The sequence below is a fragment of the Colossoma macropomum genome, unplaced genomic scaffold (assembly GCF_904425465.1).
Source record: "Colossoma macropomum unplaced genomic scaffold, Colossoma_macropomum, whole genome shotgun sequence".
NCBI classification, from domain to species: domain Eukaryota; kingdom Metazoa; phylum Chordata; class Actinopteri; order Characiformes; family Serrasalmidae; genus Colossoma; species Colossoma macropomum.
In genome coordinates, this window is record NW_023494801.1 from 21848139 (window position 1) to 21867600 (window position 19462).

A 19462-nucleotide genomic window follows, 5' to 3' on the forward strand; every position below is an offset into this window, starting at 1 on the left:
GGCAGGCCTGCCACGTGACGTGCTAACCGGTCTCCTCCCTGAGATGTCTAGGAGCAGGAGCAGCGGATCCACAGGCTGCCAAACCTGCCAGTCCCTGGTGCATCCTGTATTGCTAAGCTTTGCACATCACAGTCCAGGCAAATGTCACTTGTATGGTCAATAAAAGTATGGCATAACATTACAAGTTCTAGTTGTTGGTTCAGATCCGACCTTTATGCACTGACGGTCCAGATTTAGGTTTGTAAGTGACCCTTGTCTGACATTAGTATCTTATTTTTCCAAAATTGATTCAGAATTCCATGTTGTATGCTTTTATGTTTGGTGTATATATGGTTCATACGCATGTGCTTATGCAGTTCTGGAAGGGCATGCTGACAACTTCCACGACATTACTAAGCGTAAACATAAGTCGAGACATTTACAATTACTCTCAGTAATATCATGTCAGGTTTCAGCATCCCATTAATTTTTCTCTAAGATACAGTTTTTAGACATTAACATTCCTGTCCCATACATTCCTCCTCCTTAAGTTGAAGCTATGCTGTCAAAGCCAGTGAGGTCAAGTCCAGGGGTCAGTCCATCAGAGTGGTGCTCACACAAACTACTGCTTGACTGGCTAATGGAGGTCCCTGTCAGCTTTAGTGGGGCCTAATGCCTTTGCTGTCTCGCTGTTTCTTTTTCCTTTTTTAGTCATCTGCAGCCTTTTCCCTGAGCCTGGCTGCTAAACACGGCAGCCCCATGGCAAATCGGTCGTGCCCATGTTTTTTCAGCTTCCTGAAATGAGAAATGGCAGCGGTACCTCATCCCCCATGAGTAACTGACCTTTGATTTGCGCTAATTTTGCTCATTAAATCAAACCGCTGACCTTTGTGGAATGCCGGCCTTTGATGTTGAACCCTTGTGGCTGGGAGATCAGAGGGGGCGGTTTCTGTTTTCCTCTTCCTGGCCAGGCAGAGCACAAACGCTTCATCAGTCTCGCTCGACTTGTTTTTGTTCCCCTCTCTTCGTTTCTCTTTCTTGCTCTCCGAGCAAGTATGGGATTCCCCTCATTCAGCACCCCAGAAATGCAATATTGCTATCCAGTCGAGATGGAATAACCCTGTCAAACCTAAAGTGTCACTGCGGGTACATTTAGCATAGAGGTCTGCGTCCCTGGGGGATCCACCACAGTATCTTGTGAGGCAGGGCTAATTTTTGGTGTCAAACATGGGAGCTGGCAGTTAACCAGCACAGTGTGGGCAGGAGCGGGACAACGATTAATGCAAATGAATGAATTGGCAAAGTAAAATGATAGCTGTCATTTAATAATTGACTGATATCCAACAGCAAAATAACAAAAAGTAATAAACTCATTCTAAATAGAAATCCTAAACTAAAGTTAAGTAGAAACACCCATTCACGTGAACAATTTTGTGAGTCAAATGAATTGCTTTCTTGTAGTCTACAGAAACAGTGGAGCCTTTAAACAGTCAGACGGCCACAGCTGTGGAAAGTGTTCTTAATAAAGGCAAATACATAACATTAAAGCCAACTAAAGGCAAGTCACACTTACTGCAGTCATTTTTAGTTGTAACTAACGCAGATGAATACCAGTAATACAGGACTGTGGGCAGGAGTGGGACAAACGGTGCCAATTTTTTGCAGGAGCGTGAGTTTAAAAGCAGAGCTCTTCACTGAAAAACTGCTATAAGGTAAAATGTATGTTAATAAATCGGCTACAAGCTTCAGATAAAACATGGAAAGGCTTTTACAGGCTTCCATATCAGTGTTTAAGCTAGAACGGCCAAAACCTGTTAATGTGAATTGATGTTAGCTTAGCGCTAACGTAATACTAGAATGACATAGAGGGAAAGGGAGAAATTAGCATTATTGATGCATCGTTTTTTTGATTGAATGTGTTTTTTCCCAATCTTTTGCCACGTTTTGATATTTGTGGCCTGAACTGAAGGCCTAGCTTTAATAGTCATTCTCACTCTCTGTGTGTGTGTGTTTGCTTTTGTCTGTCTGTCTTTCCAGACCATCTCAGAGCTGGAGGCCCAGGTGCACTCTCTGAGGGAAGAGGTGCTGGCAGCTCATGCCCAAAGGAAGCAGCAGTTGACTGAGCTGGGCCTCCTGCGAGAGGAGGAGCGCCAGCGCGCCGCCCAGGACCAGGAAGCCGCATTGAACCGTGTTCGGGCTGAGATGGAGCGCGTGCGCCAGGACTTGGAGAGGACCCATGCTGCCGAAAGAGAGCTTGCCCAGGAGAAGGTGGGTGGTTCTGAGTAGAGATATATCTTTTTATTTCCGAAGCTAAACACTGATTCAGTGTTGTTTCCAGTATTGGCCAATATTGTTTTTTTTTTTTTTATTAACCCTTTTAAGAGTCCCTTTAACAGGCTTTTACTTCATGTCCCATGTTAAAGAGCCACATTAATCAATGTCAAACACTTCTTACTCAGATAAAATAAATAAGAAACAAAATGGAGAAAATAAAATACCGCTTTACAAATTTACTAACAAGAATAGGCAAGCATCATTCGTATTGCAAATAATATAGCTTATACTTAACAAAAGCAAGCAAAAAGAAAATAAAGGCTTGTCTGAATTATAACCATTATTTTTAATAAAAAAAAATCTTCTTCTTTTGCAGATATTTGCTAACACTGCCATACTGGTGAGGTTGTTTGTTGATGTCATTGTATTCTGGCATTGTTGATGAATTGGCTCATGCAAAGACTGTATTCGAGATCAGCCAATTTAGAGACTGATGATTGCATCATTTTGAATTAAATTGTGCTGATTTTTACCAATCCTCAGACAGGGTGTGGAGACACTAGATACAGCATCAGCTTGAGGCCAGCGTTCCTCAGAGGTTACACCAGTGTGATTGATATGGCTGTGAAAGCACTCGTTGGCAGGATGCTTCGGCATGTCAATCATGCTGATAATTTTCTGCTGTTCCTCACTTCCCTCCCTGCTGATTTGCGGCCACTGGATTGGCACTGCTGCTCGGCCACTGGTCTATCATATATCCTCCCCACGTAAGTCATGTTAACAGCTGGCAGTTCTCCAGCGGCAGCAGAGGTGAAGCTTCGGCTGTGGGTTCACACCATGGTGCTTCGCTGGTGCATGCGAGTCCTGAGGCTTTTGGCAGTGTTCCGGTGCAGGAGGTGGAGCAGGCTGGGTTTGGCTTCATCTGGCTACTTGCGGTCTGAGGAAAAAACCAACCACCACATCTCTAATCTGTTGGCCCTAACACTGTTTCTATGGCCCCACAGTAAAAGCTATCAGGCCTGTCAGCTGAGGAAGTGACTCAGAGCATAACGCTCTCCTCCTCCACTTCTCCCCTTCTGTATGCCCTTGAGTGCACAGTAAACAGACAAACCAGGCCTGCCAGCCTGTCTTCTCACCTGGTGGGGTGCGTGCTGTGCGGATCACATGCGTGTACAGTCATGAGCGCTCACACATGAATACAGTTCTAGTTGGGGCAGGCTTTGTAGTCTAGCAGTGTAAGAAGAGGTCTGGTTAGCATTTCATTAGAAATGCATTAGTCCCCTCTTGCTCCGGCCCTATCTAGGCAGAGCAGGCGGACTTGGGCTACTTTGCCGGAATTCCTGAGGTTCTCACCCCCTGCTCCCTTTATATTTACAGAGCTCTTGATCCCGGTAACAGAAACCAGGGCTGGAAAACTCCCTTAATCCAGCACAGGCTGGCCAGGAACCGGCTGAAGGTGTGGTGTTGATCAGAACGGTAATCCTGATTAAGCCCATCAAAGCGATTAGTTTTCATTAGACCCATGTGTCCCTTGCCGCCCAGCCTCGTCTTGGGCCATCTGTGGCACATTACCGTGCCTCCTCTATAAATCCTGGGTCTCTGATTCGGAACCATATGTGAGTACGAGTTGCACAAATATTCACATCAGAAGAGGTTCCGTCTCACTTTTTCCGCTCTGCTGCAACTCTGCTATTGCTGCGTATGTCATATACTTGCAAAAGCATAAGTACAAAAGAAGGCAAGCAGCTAATGCTGAAACACTTATCACTAGGGTGTTTTGAGTGAATTGGTTCTTCATAATCATTCTTGGTCTTTCATAAGTTTTTCTGTACAGGGACACACCGCTAAGCAGTCCTGGAACAAGTGGCATCTTAGAGAGATGTAAGTGATTTGCTTCATCCCACTAGTCCATGGTGCCTTTTTCCTGTCTCAAGGGCTGGATAACACGACCTTATCTAATCCAAAGGGACTGTGTAGATTCAAACATCCTAGTAAGGCATAAACTCACTCTGGAAGATCTCAATGAGTCATCCAGACCACTTAGATCTCAGAGCCAGTCATTCAAGTTCTTTTTAATGTGCATTTCCAGCTCAACATTTTTTGTAGTCAATGAAGAACAGTGATGTGTTCTGAGAAAAGGCTTCATCATTGTATTGTTTGGAAATACTGAGTCAACAAGTGTAGTACCATCATCTGAAGTTGGAGATTAGACGTTTGAAGTTTTTAGACTGAAAATGGTGTATCTCAAAGTATAAGGAAACCAAAGAAACTGTAGGTTTTATTGGGAAAATAGATCCAGTTTTTCTATCCACTACAGTCCATTCATTTTATTACCAAGGGAACTGCATAGCTGGTATCAGAACAGTTAGGTGGTTTTGGAGATCTAGGTGATAAATGTGCTCAAGAATTAAGATTTTTAAATAATAAAACATTAAGGATCCTGCAAGGCATTCACATTCATAACCCAAAGCCGTAACCACATCTCAAACCTGACTTTAGCTTTCTTAGCCCGATCTGAATTTGTTGTGCTCATAAATTATGTTTAGACTCGACTTACAGTCAAAAAAAGGGTTAAAGTATCATCTCAAACCTGACTTTAGCTTTATTAGTCTGATCTGAATTTGTTGTGCTCATAAATTATGTTTAGCCTCGACTTACAGTCAAAAAAAGGGTTAAAGTATCATCTCAAACCTGACTTTAGCTTTCTTAGCCTGATCTGAATTTGTTGTGCTCATAAATAATGTTTAGCCTCGACTTACAGTCAAAAAAGGGTTAAAGTATCACTCGTGTGTTTTCCACAAAGTATTTTAGCCAACTTTATTATGATTGTGATTTTTTGATATTTAGAGATAAGCCATTAGTATTGAGTGATAAAGAACAGGAGAAAACACTGCGACTTCAGCCTAAACTGACTTAGTCCACATGCTCATGACTGTAGACATGTGAACTTTACTTTGTTTTTGGCATATCCTCGCTAACTTTAGATCACCACTCGCACGTGCATCACACCTTGGTTACACAAGTGGCCACTCTCAGGAGAAGGGGAGGAGGGGACAACAAAGAGCAGGTTTTTCAATCAGAATGCAATGGCGTCGGTTAGGTTAGCCTCAGTGAGCTGATCAGCTAGCCATGCAGTTTGTAATACCCGTTTTTTTGAGATATTTAAGCAATAGAACACGAGAGGGAGTGTGTTATCGCGAAATAACATCACGGCTGAGTGCCGTATATCATCGCAGCCGTGATGTTATATGTGATAACACATGACCTCGAGTGTTCTATTGCTTTTATACAAAAGTAAATAAATAAAGTAATAAATAAATAAATTGGGCCATGAACATGTCATTGTTTTAATGTTAGTTAATTCCTTGTGTATTCCTAATGTAATGTTAATTCCTGGTAATGTTAATTCCTTCTGCCGAAACTGTCACCACTGAGCGAGCTTTTTTGTTTTTTATTGCAGCAGTTTTATGGCTCAGTCTCATTTGGTCAGACTCTGAAATTGAGACTACACGTTTGGCGAATAGTATTCAGTTAATTTCTGGCTGATTCCAGGTTGTTTAGGTGTTCTTCTGTCACAGCTGCCGACTGAAAAGCTTGCTCAGCGATAATGACAGTTTCGGAATTTAGTGTAGTCTCATCTTCAGAGTCTGACCAAATCGGCTGTAGGTCAAATGAAATCTTAAAAGTATCCATTTCTGTTGGTGCACAAAGTAAGAAGTGAAAACGTGTAAATGGCTTGAGTGTCTCCTACAGCTGTCAAACTCGTTGCTTAGCAACGGCGTCTTAGCGGAGTGATACAGTGTTTGTGACAAAAACGTGATGTTATGGCGAAATAACAGCACGGTTAGAATGCTTCTCAACCAATCAGCTTACGTGGCCAGAACTAACTGTTGTATAACAGAGCGCATAAATTTTGTGAATAATTGTTTTGTGTGGTGATACGCTTTGCTTTAATACTGTGATGTTGTCTTTGAAATGGACTCTCTAACACTTTACTAGAGCTAATAAAGTAATAAAATGTCTTTTAAGATGAGGCAAACTTGATGAGGGCATGTTTAAAACTGTACTGGAATAGACAGATGTAGATTAGTTACACAAACTCACGGATATAGGTAAGAGAGGAAGATCTGATGCTCCAAACTCAATCAGAGGCTTCTAGCATTTTGTGCTAGACTGAGATCAGACTCATTCCACATTAAACAGCTATTCTGTCTTCGAAAGATTAAACAGAGTAACTGACTCAGACACACATACATGCACACCATGCTGAAATATTACAGCTCATTTAGACTGTAATGTATAGCATGGCTTGTCATTTCTATCAGTTGCATTCCACCCTCCAATCCCCACAGCCCCCCGCTTCAAGAGAGGAAAGACGTTATTAAGATAAATGCCATAGGTTGTGCAGATTATGGGCCTGGGCCCTTTGAAGGCAGTTAATGATTCCATTGCTGTGTTAAGCATAGTGTGCCAGAGTAAGATATCACTTCCCAACTCCATGTCGAAGTTTCCAACTTCTCTTTGTTTATAAGTTTTAGTGGAGGAGAAAGTTCCAGTATTTTTCATTTAGAAGAAGTTTTCAGGCTCTCAGATCCTTATTGACTCGGCGTGTTTTGTAAGCTGAAATTTCTTATTCTTTTGATGCCAACAGAAACGCTGTCCTCGGCAGTCAGTGGGTCCTGAAACGGGCAGCCGGAGTTTGAACGCATCTCACAGATCCCAAAGAAAAAGGGAGGAGAAATCCATTAAATCCATGAATGGATTTTCATCAAAGATGTCGCCTTTTTGAGGGGGAGCTCGTGGAATAAAATAATGAGAAACAGAATATCAGAAGAGATAAGATCGTGCGTTAGATTGTCCCACCGTCAGAGGCTGAGTGAAAAGAAAGGCGAGAAGAAAGCTTCTGGTAATGACTGAGGTTTATCTGCTTCTCTGTGTGTGGTGTCTCTGTGTGTGCGTTCGCCCAGTACCCAATCTCCATCCGCCACAGAGGGCCTTGGGAGCCTTGTTCCTCTAGATAAACCTGTTTGCTCTCCGTGGCTCACAGGACTCCCAGCCAGCCCCTCAGATGCTGCTCTGCTCTGTGTACTCCCCCTTCTTCAGCTTTTGAGTAATGGCAAGTTAATATGAATTAGGGATTGCTTTACAGATTTAGCCCTTTAATATCTTTTTTCCGCACTTGAATAGAGCAGATTTTCGAAGGTGGCCTAATTTTGACAGAGTGAGCATATTTTCTCAAATTTCTTCACACCAGAATTTTGATTTAGAAACAGCAAGAAGTTTGATTTAGACTGAAGAGAAGATTTATTTATTTTGCTGAGGGTTATCAGTGGTTGGCAGAGGTGTCTTAGTTGGCAGTGCAATCACACGGCAACCCGTAGCACTGGGACATCTTTATTGCATGTCTTCTATTGCTACACCCGTGACTCATAGGTAAATATGGGTAACTATTAGGAATGTAACAGTACAACATATCTTATTGTATTGAATCATATTGTGTTGTATCTTTGTATCATGACTAGCATGTTAGCATCTGGCTGGTGTGCTAGCATGGGGCTAACATATTAGCTTGTGGCTAGAGCATTAGGTCAGGACACTATAAAACACAGCTTTTGCTTAGAATGTGCTTCAATTGTTGTACTTTCATAATGTGAATGCTGTAATAAACTGAAAATAGAGACATTCACATGTAAAATACAGCACATTTTCAGCCAATCCTTATTTTTGCTTTATTGAATCGAGACACCACTATTGTACCAAATCACATTCTGAATTTTGGGAGTCGATACACCAATAGTAACTATACACAGATCAGCCAAAACATTATGACCACCTGCATAATATGCTGTTGATCCTCCATATCCTCTAAAACAGCTCCAACCCACCAAGGTGTGGACTCTACGAAACCTCGGAAGGTGCCTTGTTATATCTGGCACCAAGACAATAGCAGTAGATCCTTTTAAGTCCTGTAAGTTGCAAGGTAGACATGTGGTTGCAGCACATCCCACAAATGCTTGATTGAGATCTGTGGTATTTGGAGGCTAGGTTAACACTTTGAACACTTCACCATGTTCCTCAAACCATTTCCGAACAATGTGTGCGTTGTGGCAGGGTGCATTATCCTGCTAAAAGAGGCCACTGGGCAATATCATCGGCATGAAGGGGCATATCTGGTCCGCAATGATCTTTAAGTAGATGGCACATACTGAACTGAGTCGACATGAATGCCCAGACCTGTGGTTTCCCAGCAGAATGCCTATCGTCTTCCCCAGTTGTGTCCTGTGTGTGCTGTCACAGCCCCAGGTAAATGCAAAAGAAAACGGGACTCATTGGACCAGGCGACCTTCTTCCATTGCTCCAACGTCCTGTTTAGATGCTCGCATGCCCATTGTTGGTGCTTTCGATGGTGGGCAGGGGTTAGTAAGGACACTCTGACCAGTCTATGGTTGCTCTTCTGTGACTCGTGCAGTACCCCTTCTGTCAATTTAGACCAGATGGTATAGGAGTCGTTGCACTTGCACATCGATGAGTTTTGAGCACCCAGCACCCTGTCGGTTCATGGTTTATCAATCCTCGGACCGTTGTCAATTGGTGCTTAGCACTGCTGAATGGGAGCACCTTACAAGCCTTGCCGTTTCAGACAAGCTCTGATCTTGCCGTCTGGCCATAACGACTTGGTCTCTGTCAAAGCTGCTCAGGTGTTTTTTGCACTAGTGTTTAATAATGTAATTTTTCCTGTTTTTTGGTGCTTATAGAAAGATAATCTTGAAGTAATCACATGCATTGTCTTAGCAAGACATCTGGAATTAAATTACCCACAAAAGCTGTCACTACAATTGCTTTGAAATGAGTTGGGGAAAAAAGTAGTTGACGTGTTGGGGTCCTGAGTCACAGATACAATCTGGTCCCAACTGACTAATAACTAATATTGAATCCTGCAGTTTGGCACACAGGCTGGTTCCAGCAAGATCATTTTAAAGTAATTTAACTCTCGTCAAAAAGCAAAGCCCTGCCTCAAGCTAGTTTATACTACAACATGTGGGCAACTGCTACGGAGTGGCCTTGTTGAAAAAACAGCAGCGTGTGTAATGAATCACTGTTGAAAGAGCCGCTTTTTCAGTGGACTCACCATTCCTGTTGAGCCCTATTCATCTTCCCACACACCCACATAGCCAATCGACTCAACCCTCTTGTTAACACCACGGGCCTGGAGAGAGAGTGAGTTAGAATGCGGGTAACTGCAGCATTTACCCTCTCTAAAGGAGGACGTCTCTTTGATCTCATGGAGTGCATTTGATCTGATGGCGCTACATGTGCACCGTTTATTCTAGGGTGTAGGGGCAGCTAAAGTGACCTGAAAAATAATTCTTAGTTCTTTATAAGTTTTAAAGGTACAGATAATTATCACAGTTTAATATTATGAAGAGAAGCTCACTGAAAACAGTTGAGCCTAATCCGTTCTGTTTTCAAAACACCTAATTCAACTAATCAGCTAATTAACAAGTCTTTTCTGTGTTGACCTGGCTGGGTTAAAGCAGGGTAAACACTACCATGTACAGGACCAGTAGTGGCAACCACTCTTACAAATGGCCCACGTCAGGGAAAATCGAAGTTTACTCTCATTTTTTAGATAAAGTGTTTGATGTAGTATGTAAACACTGTTAAATTTTCAAAATGTACTGTTCACTCTTCAGTCTGTACAGTTATATTGAAACTAAGCTGCGAAAACAGGCCAAAAATCCATTGTTTCACAAAAACCAACATATTTACATATTTTCATCTTTATAGCCTACAGCAGTTTAGCTCGGCCAGTTCACACTGAAGTCATGAGGAGTGTTTCGGCCTGGACTGAGAAAGGGCAGCCAATCAGAACAGAGGTTGTTTACATATATTAGTCTAAAAGATGCAGTAACAAAAACGGCCTGTTTAATTCTAAGTGATAAAGAGAGGTTGGAAAATGGTGACTGTGGTAATTACTGAATGACTTTTTTTGGTACGTTAAGCCACTCAAATGTTATAACTTTGAAAAGCTGAGGGGAAAATTGTCGGATATGGGCCTATTATGAACAGACCTTAAATTTTGTCATGTAGGGACAAGGCTATTTGGCCTTTATTATTATCAATGTTTGATGGAACATTAAGGGCAGTTTTTTAGCCATGAACGCTGTTTACTTAACTCGCTAGCCAAGTTTGTGTCACTAGAACCACATTCATCATCTCCATTATTTCACATACAAGAATTAATATATGTCCTCTGTTGCTTCTCACATAGCTAGCCTACTGTTCTGGTCATCTTTTAATTCCACCTTAACAAAAGAGTATTCAGTCTGGATAAATATAAAGATGTGCAAATATTTACATATCATGGCCAGGAAGACACTGTTGGCAATGGCCATATCTCCTCTATGAAATCTGTACCCTGACTGTCAAGTTGTTGGCTGAAGTTATGTGGATATAAGACATTTTTCGTGCTATATTTGCTGTGTTTACAGACATGGGGGAAGTTAACCCTACTTCTCAGGTCTGAACTTTCTGGCACTCTTGTCTTGGCCAAAACATATCAATGTGAAAGCAGGAGAGCAGTTTTGCCGACTTTCTGGGTTCTAACCAGAGAATGGTGATTTATTTTTTTTATTTATTTATATTTTTGCCTTGTGGTGCCCGACTTCAGAGGGTTATGTGCCACGTCAGAGAGCAGGACCATTTCTGCAGTGGATCAGTGGCACAGCAAAGTATGCCAGAGTCTCCAAACCGAATGTGACTGGTTCTCATATGGCCAGTGACTATTCCCTCATCACCCTTTTTTGCCCTACAGCCAAGGGCCCCAAGGACCCCCCCCAATCATGAAAGGCACATCCACTCTCTCTCCTCTTCAAAGAAAGAAAAGCCCCCTTCTCCCTCCACCTCATCCTAACCCACTAAGGCGGTGGCGAGGGCCTAACATCAGAGGACAGACCTGTGCTGCTCCTAGAGAATTGCTTCAATCTGCCCACCATATGAGCCCTTCATTTTCACTTAAAGCAGTCCCCTTATTCGTCTGTTTGGAAAATAGACTCAAATGGGATCCTTTCCTTACTTGTGCCTACCCCCACCACCACCACCCCCCTGAGGTTTGGTTACATAGCCAAGCTGCTATATATGTTCGCTACCAGCTACGCTCTCTTTTCCTGTCTCGCTACAAGATCACCATGGTAACAAGGTGAGTGCCACACAATGGGTGCGGTTATTTTAAGTTTACTCCGAGCAACAGAGAGAAAGGGGAAAAGAAGAGAGTAAAGATAGAAGCACAGAAGAACTGAAACAGGGTGGCAGTATCTTGAAGAGTAAAATGCAAAGCCCAAGTGACATGCTATAGTTTATGCCACACGCACATTATAAACAGTGTCGGAGGCAAACGGCATCCTTATACAGCCTCACCTCCCCATTATGGAATGGAAGTGCTTCTGAGCATATGTGGCTCCAGAAGCCTTGCCAGATGCTTACACCTGCGTGATGGCTTTGTTGTCAATGCCTGATCTCTGCTCAGAAGCCTTTGCAACTGACTGGTAAGGAAGAGTTGTCATAGCAGAGAGGCCCAAGTGCAGGTTGCCCACTAATGGCCACAAGCTGTCTTGATTTGCAGGCTGACTAGCCAAAGCCTCTCTCCCTGCCAACCAATGCCAGTAGGTGATCTACCATTTGAAACCTCTTCCTGCTTGTTGTTTTTTATCTCTCTTTGAAGTTTTCCCCATTTTCCCTTTTGCCCAGTCCTACTGTGGTAAGATAACTTACTGTCACACGTCAGCACCCCATGTTTCTAAGCTCATGGCTGCATCGTTCCAATACCAGCTTGTGGCATAATTTCTACGCATGCTTTTGGCGAACAGCTACACAGATATATCTTGCATATTAACAACAGGGTAGAAAAAAATAGCCGAATGCTAGTCACGGATTGCACGTCTATGCTTCGATTCAGATCTGACTCCCATCAGTGTATCACGTTTTTCTAGGTGCAGTGCAATACAAGAGATTTTTCAGACTCTGTGGACAAATAGTACCAAAACTGCTTCGTCCAGGCTGAGGCGTCTGAATTCGCTAACATTACGCGCTCTGGTTTTGGCTTGTGACAGTTCTCCCATGCAGATGCTTAAAGACCATCTTTAGGCACAGAGCACTCCTTCCATGTTATTTTTGCTCGTCTGTAAGGAAACTGGCACCAAAATGCAAAAAAGGGTGTGAATACAACTTTAATACTCCACCACATGCACCTGTTGACTAACGAGGATGTGGCACCCGTACAGGCTTTCGATTCAGTTGTGACAGCAGGGATTAGACTGAAGCAACTCTTCAGACATGGCTGACGCCGACGGAGAGAAATGCTGTAAACACGCGCTCCTTTCAAACCTGAGACGCACATCAATGAGCGTCGCTCTCCCATGACGGCCCTGTCAGCTGTCATTCTGCCCAAAGTTTGGACGTCTGTGCATCACTAGTACATTTCACTCAGGGAGTTTTGGGGTTTTGTTTCTTCTTCTTCCTCTTCCACATGACGGTTTTAGGGGAGGTTGTTTGTCTCTCTCTTGCGCTCTCTCTCCCTCTCTCTCTTTCTTGCAAACTTATTAATTTCTGTCAACTGGTTTCTCTGCCATTTGGAGATACACCAAATCCCATTATTTTTGGTCATGGATAACGGCAAGCAAAACAGTGGGGTGGGGGGAGAAAATGATCAAAGACGCGTCGCTATCACCTCTGAGTGGCAGATTGAGGGAGGGAAATGGGGCTTAATAGCAGAAAATCAGATTTAGACCAGCCAGGCATGTGGATGGATGTGGTGATTCTATTTCTCTTTCTTGTGTGGAGATGAAAGTTTGGGCTGCCACCCCCCCTTTCGTTTTTTATTCCCTGAATGTGGCTGGGTTATTTATGGATGTGACTGTGTACGTGTGTGTGTGTGACACAGAGATATACTGCCACAGACTGGCAGTATGGAGCTGTTTCGAGGGGAGTGTGTGGAACATCATTGTCAGCCTCAGAGACTCTTTGGGCTCACACAGAGATTGCTCATTATTCTGCCTTCATGCATGCTGCAGAACAGCTCGCCTTCTGCAACCCAGCATAACAGTAGTGAAGATCCAGCTGACCAGAAACACATCTGAATAGTCATAGAAGGAACTTGGTGCAACATTAGGGTGCATTTTTATTTGTAGTTTGTTGGTCTGGACCAAAGCAGTAAAATGTATAACATTTTCTGGATTGCTTAGTGTTCACACTGACATATTTGATATTGAAGCACAAGAAGTCACAACAGATGGGGCAGAATTTAACATACAGTAAAAACTTGGGCAGAACATTAATGCAATAGGTATTGATTTTACATACATATTTGTATATTTGTTTAACCATTTCCAGATCTTTTCTTGTGGCAGCCAAGTATTATTTACAGGTATTCAGTACCTGATTTGGCTAATCAGTGTTTTATTATGTTCAGTCAGGTGTACTGGGGATGGAATTTAACAAATCCATATGATGGCTGGGGGCTTTCAGGAGACACCTACACTCACAGAAATAAAGGTACGAAACTGTCAGGGAACACAAATATGAACTTTTCACCTGGGAAAACTTATTTAAGGTGCACAATTGGACCTTACATCCACTGTTGTACCTTTGAGGGTACAGTTACATTGACTGAATGAAAAATGTACCTGCACAGTATCTTTATTTCTAACAGTGTAGAGCCAAACCCAGTTCCTCAGACTAGTTCACAAGATATCATTTATTTTTCTCCAAATAGCAAATTCTTGTTGTTTTGTTGTTTTTTTACTGTACTTACATTTATTTTCATCTTTTCTAAGGTATTTTCATAAGCAGACTTATTACTAATATAAATTAAACAGTGTGCTTGGGTGCCAAAGACTTTTGCACAGCATTTTGCATTTTGCAAATATCTTTGGTGACAAGAATGAACTGTCTGAAGCATAGTACTCTAGCCTAGCTGATCTTGTGGGTTTTATGTCTTGTTTGATTATGTTTCGTGTTATTAGAACAACGCTTCATTAAGCCTTTGTGAAAAGTGTAATTTAAAGCAAATTACTTTTGTGTAGTTATTTAGTCGTTTGAAGTGTGCTGCCAGCTTTACAATGGTCTTCCTACCAGCCCAAGCAAGGTGTCACACATCACGTCACACATGATCTCAAGTGACTTGCTGCTTTTATAACATGCTGATAACTTAGCACATCAATATATACTATAATTGATGTGTTTAGTCCGATGTGTAATTTAAAATGGTTTCAAACATTGTTCAGCTTCACTTTAAGACTGAAACCATCCGTTCTATAATTTAACGCTCATGAAGAGATGATAAAGCACAGGCATGGTTTAAACAGCATCAGAAATCAGTCTGTTGCACGTATCAAAACAGAACTACAGAGAGGAGAGGATGGTTCATTATGTGTTTGATCCATTTAGACATCTTTGGACAACTTTGCTTTTATACTTAAAATGAACCACACCAGGGTTCGTTTGGACTGACGATTTGGTTAGAAGTGGACCAAAGACTTGAAATTGTTGCAGAAAATGAATAAATAAACAAATTAACAGTTTTTCTAATGCGCAAAATTAAGTTGATCAGTCGAGATGTTTGGTGTGTGAACGCTTCAGGCTGACTACTGCTGCTGTTTTTAACAATGAGGTGTACTTTTGTCCATTTTTAACGGTAGTAATATGTCATACAGCATCAGAAACCACATTTCAGATTAATTATTAACTCAGTGCAGTTTGTGGCAAATGTGTGTTGATTTAGGCATTTGGTTAGCATAATGCTATTTGATGGAGTGTACAATTCTATTACTTGGTGGCTACATCTAATCTAACTTTTCCTAACTACTTGTTAACAATAAGGCCTGTAATCACTGATCCTATGTTTGTTATTCGGTTGGGGAGAGTATTAGTTATGCTTCTATACGTGTGTTTCTGGCTCAAAATGTCACCTGAAGACCAAGTATGAGTTACACCTCCAGCCTCCACCTCCTTCTTCTTTTTACCCTCAAACTAGAAAGGTGAAAGAAGCTCACCACTCATCAATGAGCTATAATCACACCACCAGATGGTGATGGCCACTGCGGGGTGGTTGGGCAGATAAAAGGCTCTTTCAGCATAGCGGGGCTCTTTGCCTTCATCTCTTATTGATTCTCTAATCTTGGCTTTGTAGTGCCGACCCAGGCTGCAACTCAGCCCCAGAGGTCATCAAACGGGATGGTGAGCAGGAGGTCCAGGCTCCTTAAGGCCACTAAAGCAAGCGTTTTGGCCTAAGCCCTCCAGCAGATGCGATTGTGGCCCAGCTCCATCACTAATAGACGTGTGACAGGTCCTGACCCAGCTGTGCTGTCTGAGAGGCTTATGAATCTGATATGAATTGAACAGTGTTGCCCAAATATGCAGACTCTGAAGACAAGATCAGCTTCTTTTGCTAGTGCAGTGCATTCAGGCTTGTAAAGGGACACTGAGAACTGAAGTGAGTTTGTTGGCTTTGAAACGATAGTGAGGGTTATTTTATGTAATTTTACATTTACATTTGATGTCTGGCTTTTGCTTTATTAGTTTTACACTGGAGCTGTGGAGCTGAATGACCAGTGAACTTACGTGTGGCTAATGTGGCTAACAAGTAATGGAAGTATATATGTCAGCAGTTGGCATCAACCAAACAGCATACTGATATAATCACACGCTTGTCCCTCAAACATGTCAAGTTATTAAAAGAGGAATTCCGCTTATTTTTCTGTTATTTCTGCATAATTAAATAAATAAATAAAAATATATACAAAATCATTCAGAGTGCTCTGATGTGAAATGCTCCATTCTAGAGAATCTTGTCGAGACAGAATTGTTTATAGTGGTGGTGATAGGAAACAGATGGCTGAAGAGTTTAATACTGATAAAGCCTACTTCACAGAAAATTACTAGATTAAATGGTTATGAATATGTTGCCTGAGGCCTGAGATGTTGTTTTATGGTAGTTTTGAGATAATATGTTTTTGGCAGAGGGGTACATACTGGGAGTTCTAAAGCAAAACAGTGCCCAAAGAAAACGTATTTTTTCAGATTTGCATTAACAGACATTTTAACACTTCAGTCGTCTGGTTCCAGTCACCACCAGTTTGAGCAATTCTGACTTGGTAAGTTTCTCTAGGACTAAGCATTTTATGTCAAACCACCAGAACGACTTTATTAACATCTTAACCATTTAATTATAAAGAAATGTTGAAAAATTGGTGAAATTCCTCCTCAGTGCTGGAACCCTGACTGTACGCTACATCAAACCATAACTTTGCTATATCTCACCAGGAGCACAGGTTCCATGAGATATCCAAACCTTTTTAGCACTGTCACGTCTCATCTATGATGACATCTGAACATGAAGGCTGTCACTTTTCCGTTACAACGTTGCTATGCATGGGGAATAGAGCAGAGCAGCGTGAGAGACTTGACAAAAATCACGAGTGACAGAACTACTGATGAGACAGTTATGGTACAAACAGAAATGCATGTGATTAGCCTGGCAGCACTCAAGGTCTGAGCACACGAAGAATCTGCAGCCGCAGCAGAGCATGAATAATGGACAATAACTAAACAAATAGCTTTTCACACCTCGAGTCCCGCCTCCTCTGTTTGCTAACCCACTGAATCCACCAGCACATATGTGCTGCACTGCGTATGTACTGCAACCCCACTCATTTATCTGAGAGCCATAGACTACGCAAATATTTGCTAGTCCATCGTGAGCGGCTTTTACAATGAGCTGGTTTATTAGGTTACCTGGAAAGCTCATAGTGGGGAAAAAAAGGTCCACACCCTTATAGGTAAACCCACTTCCTTGTGAGAATAAACTTTTGAATTTTCCTTTTTGTTTTAAACAATGGTCAAAATGACCATTAAGTATAAGTTATTCATTTATCTGCATCAGGAAAAAGCAGATTTTATGCTTATTCAATGTTTGTTATTTTTTTTATTTTTAGGTTTTATTTTATTGTTTCTTATTTAGCGTGTCCACTATTTGCCTTTATTACAGCTTCCACTCTTTTCTGGAGTCCTGCTTTTAGTTTTTTAAAGAAATCTGCACCTCCAAAGTTCAGTCTGAGAAGTTGATTGCATTTCATGATTCTTGCAATCCAAGTAATCCCATTTTCTTTTCTCAGTAACAGCTTCTCAACAGCTCCACCACCTTTCAGACCCATAGCATTAAGTTGTCTTCTCACAGTGGAAGGATGAACAGAAACACCTGTGGATTTTTTCAGATCTGAACTGGAGCTTGATTTTCTCCTCTCTTACAGTTGAAAGCCTCAAGTACTGCTTATCTGATGGTGACAGTTTTGGTGGTCTGTTACGTCTTTCACAGTTTTTAGGAGCTCCATTCGTGCCTCTGTATCTTTGAATCTTTTCTTAAACTCCAGTGTTGGAAGCTCCTGTTCTTTTACTTCCTTGATTTTCCTTTTATTTATGCAAATGAATTGTTTTATATCTAGTCTCCTCACAAATATCTCCTCGTAAATTAACAACTTGTACTTATTGTCCATTAAATAAATGATGGGTGGTCTCTGACTATTGCACAGTGCTGTATTAGGAACAGTTATTTTTTTCTTTTCTGTCCATATGGAAGAAATGTCTTTATTTGAGTGCTTTCAAGTCTGTAACATGCCGTCTTTTCTCAACACGAGGAACTAATAAAACCGAAGGCAGTTTGGATGCCCAAAGCTTTTAAAGTCTTGTTTACGGAACAGCCTTCTTCCTCCTCTCCAAGCAATAGGACACAACCCAGATTCCTCAAGAAAAAGCCCCAAAAACTTCCCCTAATGTAACCACAAACATACACCTACTCAAATTAGGAGGAAAAACTTGCCAGGCAAACTTGGACTTATTACAAAGCCAATAATCAATAGTCTTGTTTTTGCAAGGGGAGGGCGAAATACCCGTTATGCTTCCATATGCATGACTGTTTGTGTATGTGCACTTGCATGCATTAATTTGCTTCTTGGTTTGTATGTAGGTGTTTTATTTATTTATTTATTATTATTGTTCTTGTTATTTCTTCCTCCAGTCCTCCCTCATCAGAAAGGCTGCCCAGTGGCTGACTGCGCTCCAGCGCCAGGTTGTTAATTAAGTTTTGGGAAGCGGCGCATGGTCTTGCCTTCAAATACACTAACCAGTGTTCTCTTCTGCACACTTCAAAAGGCCGCGTGTGCCGCCTCAGCAGGATTATTAAGTGATTGCAGCTTCTGATAGCGCCTCAAAGCACCTCAAGCAGAGGAATGCCTTTGACAGGGCGCAGGTACTCGGTTGAGGAAAGACACACAAACGCTTACAAACATAGATGTGGACTATTGAGGGTGTAGAGCCTGTTTTGTTTGTCCTGATATATTTCTTCTCATATCCTTTCAGATATAGCAACTCTATTTACGTAGAGTCTGTTACTGCTGCCGCGTATACAATGCCTCAAATGCCTCTCTTTCAGAACACATGGCCAAAATGAAATGGCCAGCTTGGACCTGAAGTGATCCAGGCGGCGCTTATTGCTCTTTTCTTTACAGATAATCTGAGCAGAGCTTCTCAGTTAACATACATTTGCTCATTTAGCCAGTAGCATGCTTAATGAAAAGGCAGGCAAGCTGGTGCTGTCTCTATAGCAACGCACACAGCCAACAGGCTACAAAGAATGTCCGTCGTGTATTTTTTTGTTTATTTATTTTTTCCCTCCCCCTCCTCCGCTACCCCTTTACTTTATTTTCACTCTCATCAGGTGGAAAGGCCCCAGGAGACGGACGAACAGTGACTGAAAAAGAGGCGGAGGAAGCGAGTGAAGCAGAGGGGGCAGACTTAGCTGGGCTGGGCTCTGTTGATGGCTATCAGCGTTTGGCGACTTGTGTGTGTTTGAATGTGTCTGTGTGTAGGCTTGAAGGGTGGCTCAGGTGTTGATGCCTGCGGCTGGCATTGTCTGTCAGTGCTTTAGCACAGGGCTCCGGAAAGCAGCTCTGACAGCAGAGCATCCACTAACACCCGACTGCTCAACCTTCAGCCCGGCTCCAGCGCAGCACATGCCCTGCCAGGCTTGGAAAGGCATAACGCATCTCACGTACGCTAGACAGTGTTTCTCCTGTCATTAAACTAGCAGGTGTTCTGTTTTATGAGACACGCGCTCGTGTTTTGGCCGATCTATTTTCAAATGTAAATTTACATTGAG

The 19462-nt window shown here is 42.1% G+C and overlaps 1 protein-coding gene across 3 annotated transcripts in view; it reads left to right on the forward strand.

Annotated features, from left to right (window-relative positions):
- Window positions 1-19462, forward strand: part of cep112 (centrosomal protein 112) — a 196246-nt gene that overhangs the window by 134094 nt on the left and 42690 nt on the right. For all 3 annotated transcript variants that reach the window (XM_036589491.1, XM_036589492.1, XM_036589493.1), the window contains one exon: window positions 2017-2247. In XM_036589491.1, coding sequence (XP_036445384.1) covers window positions 2017-2247 — 231 coding nt within the window. The remainder of the gene's footprint in view (window positions 1-2016; window positions 2248-19462) is intronic.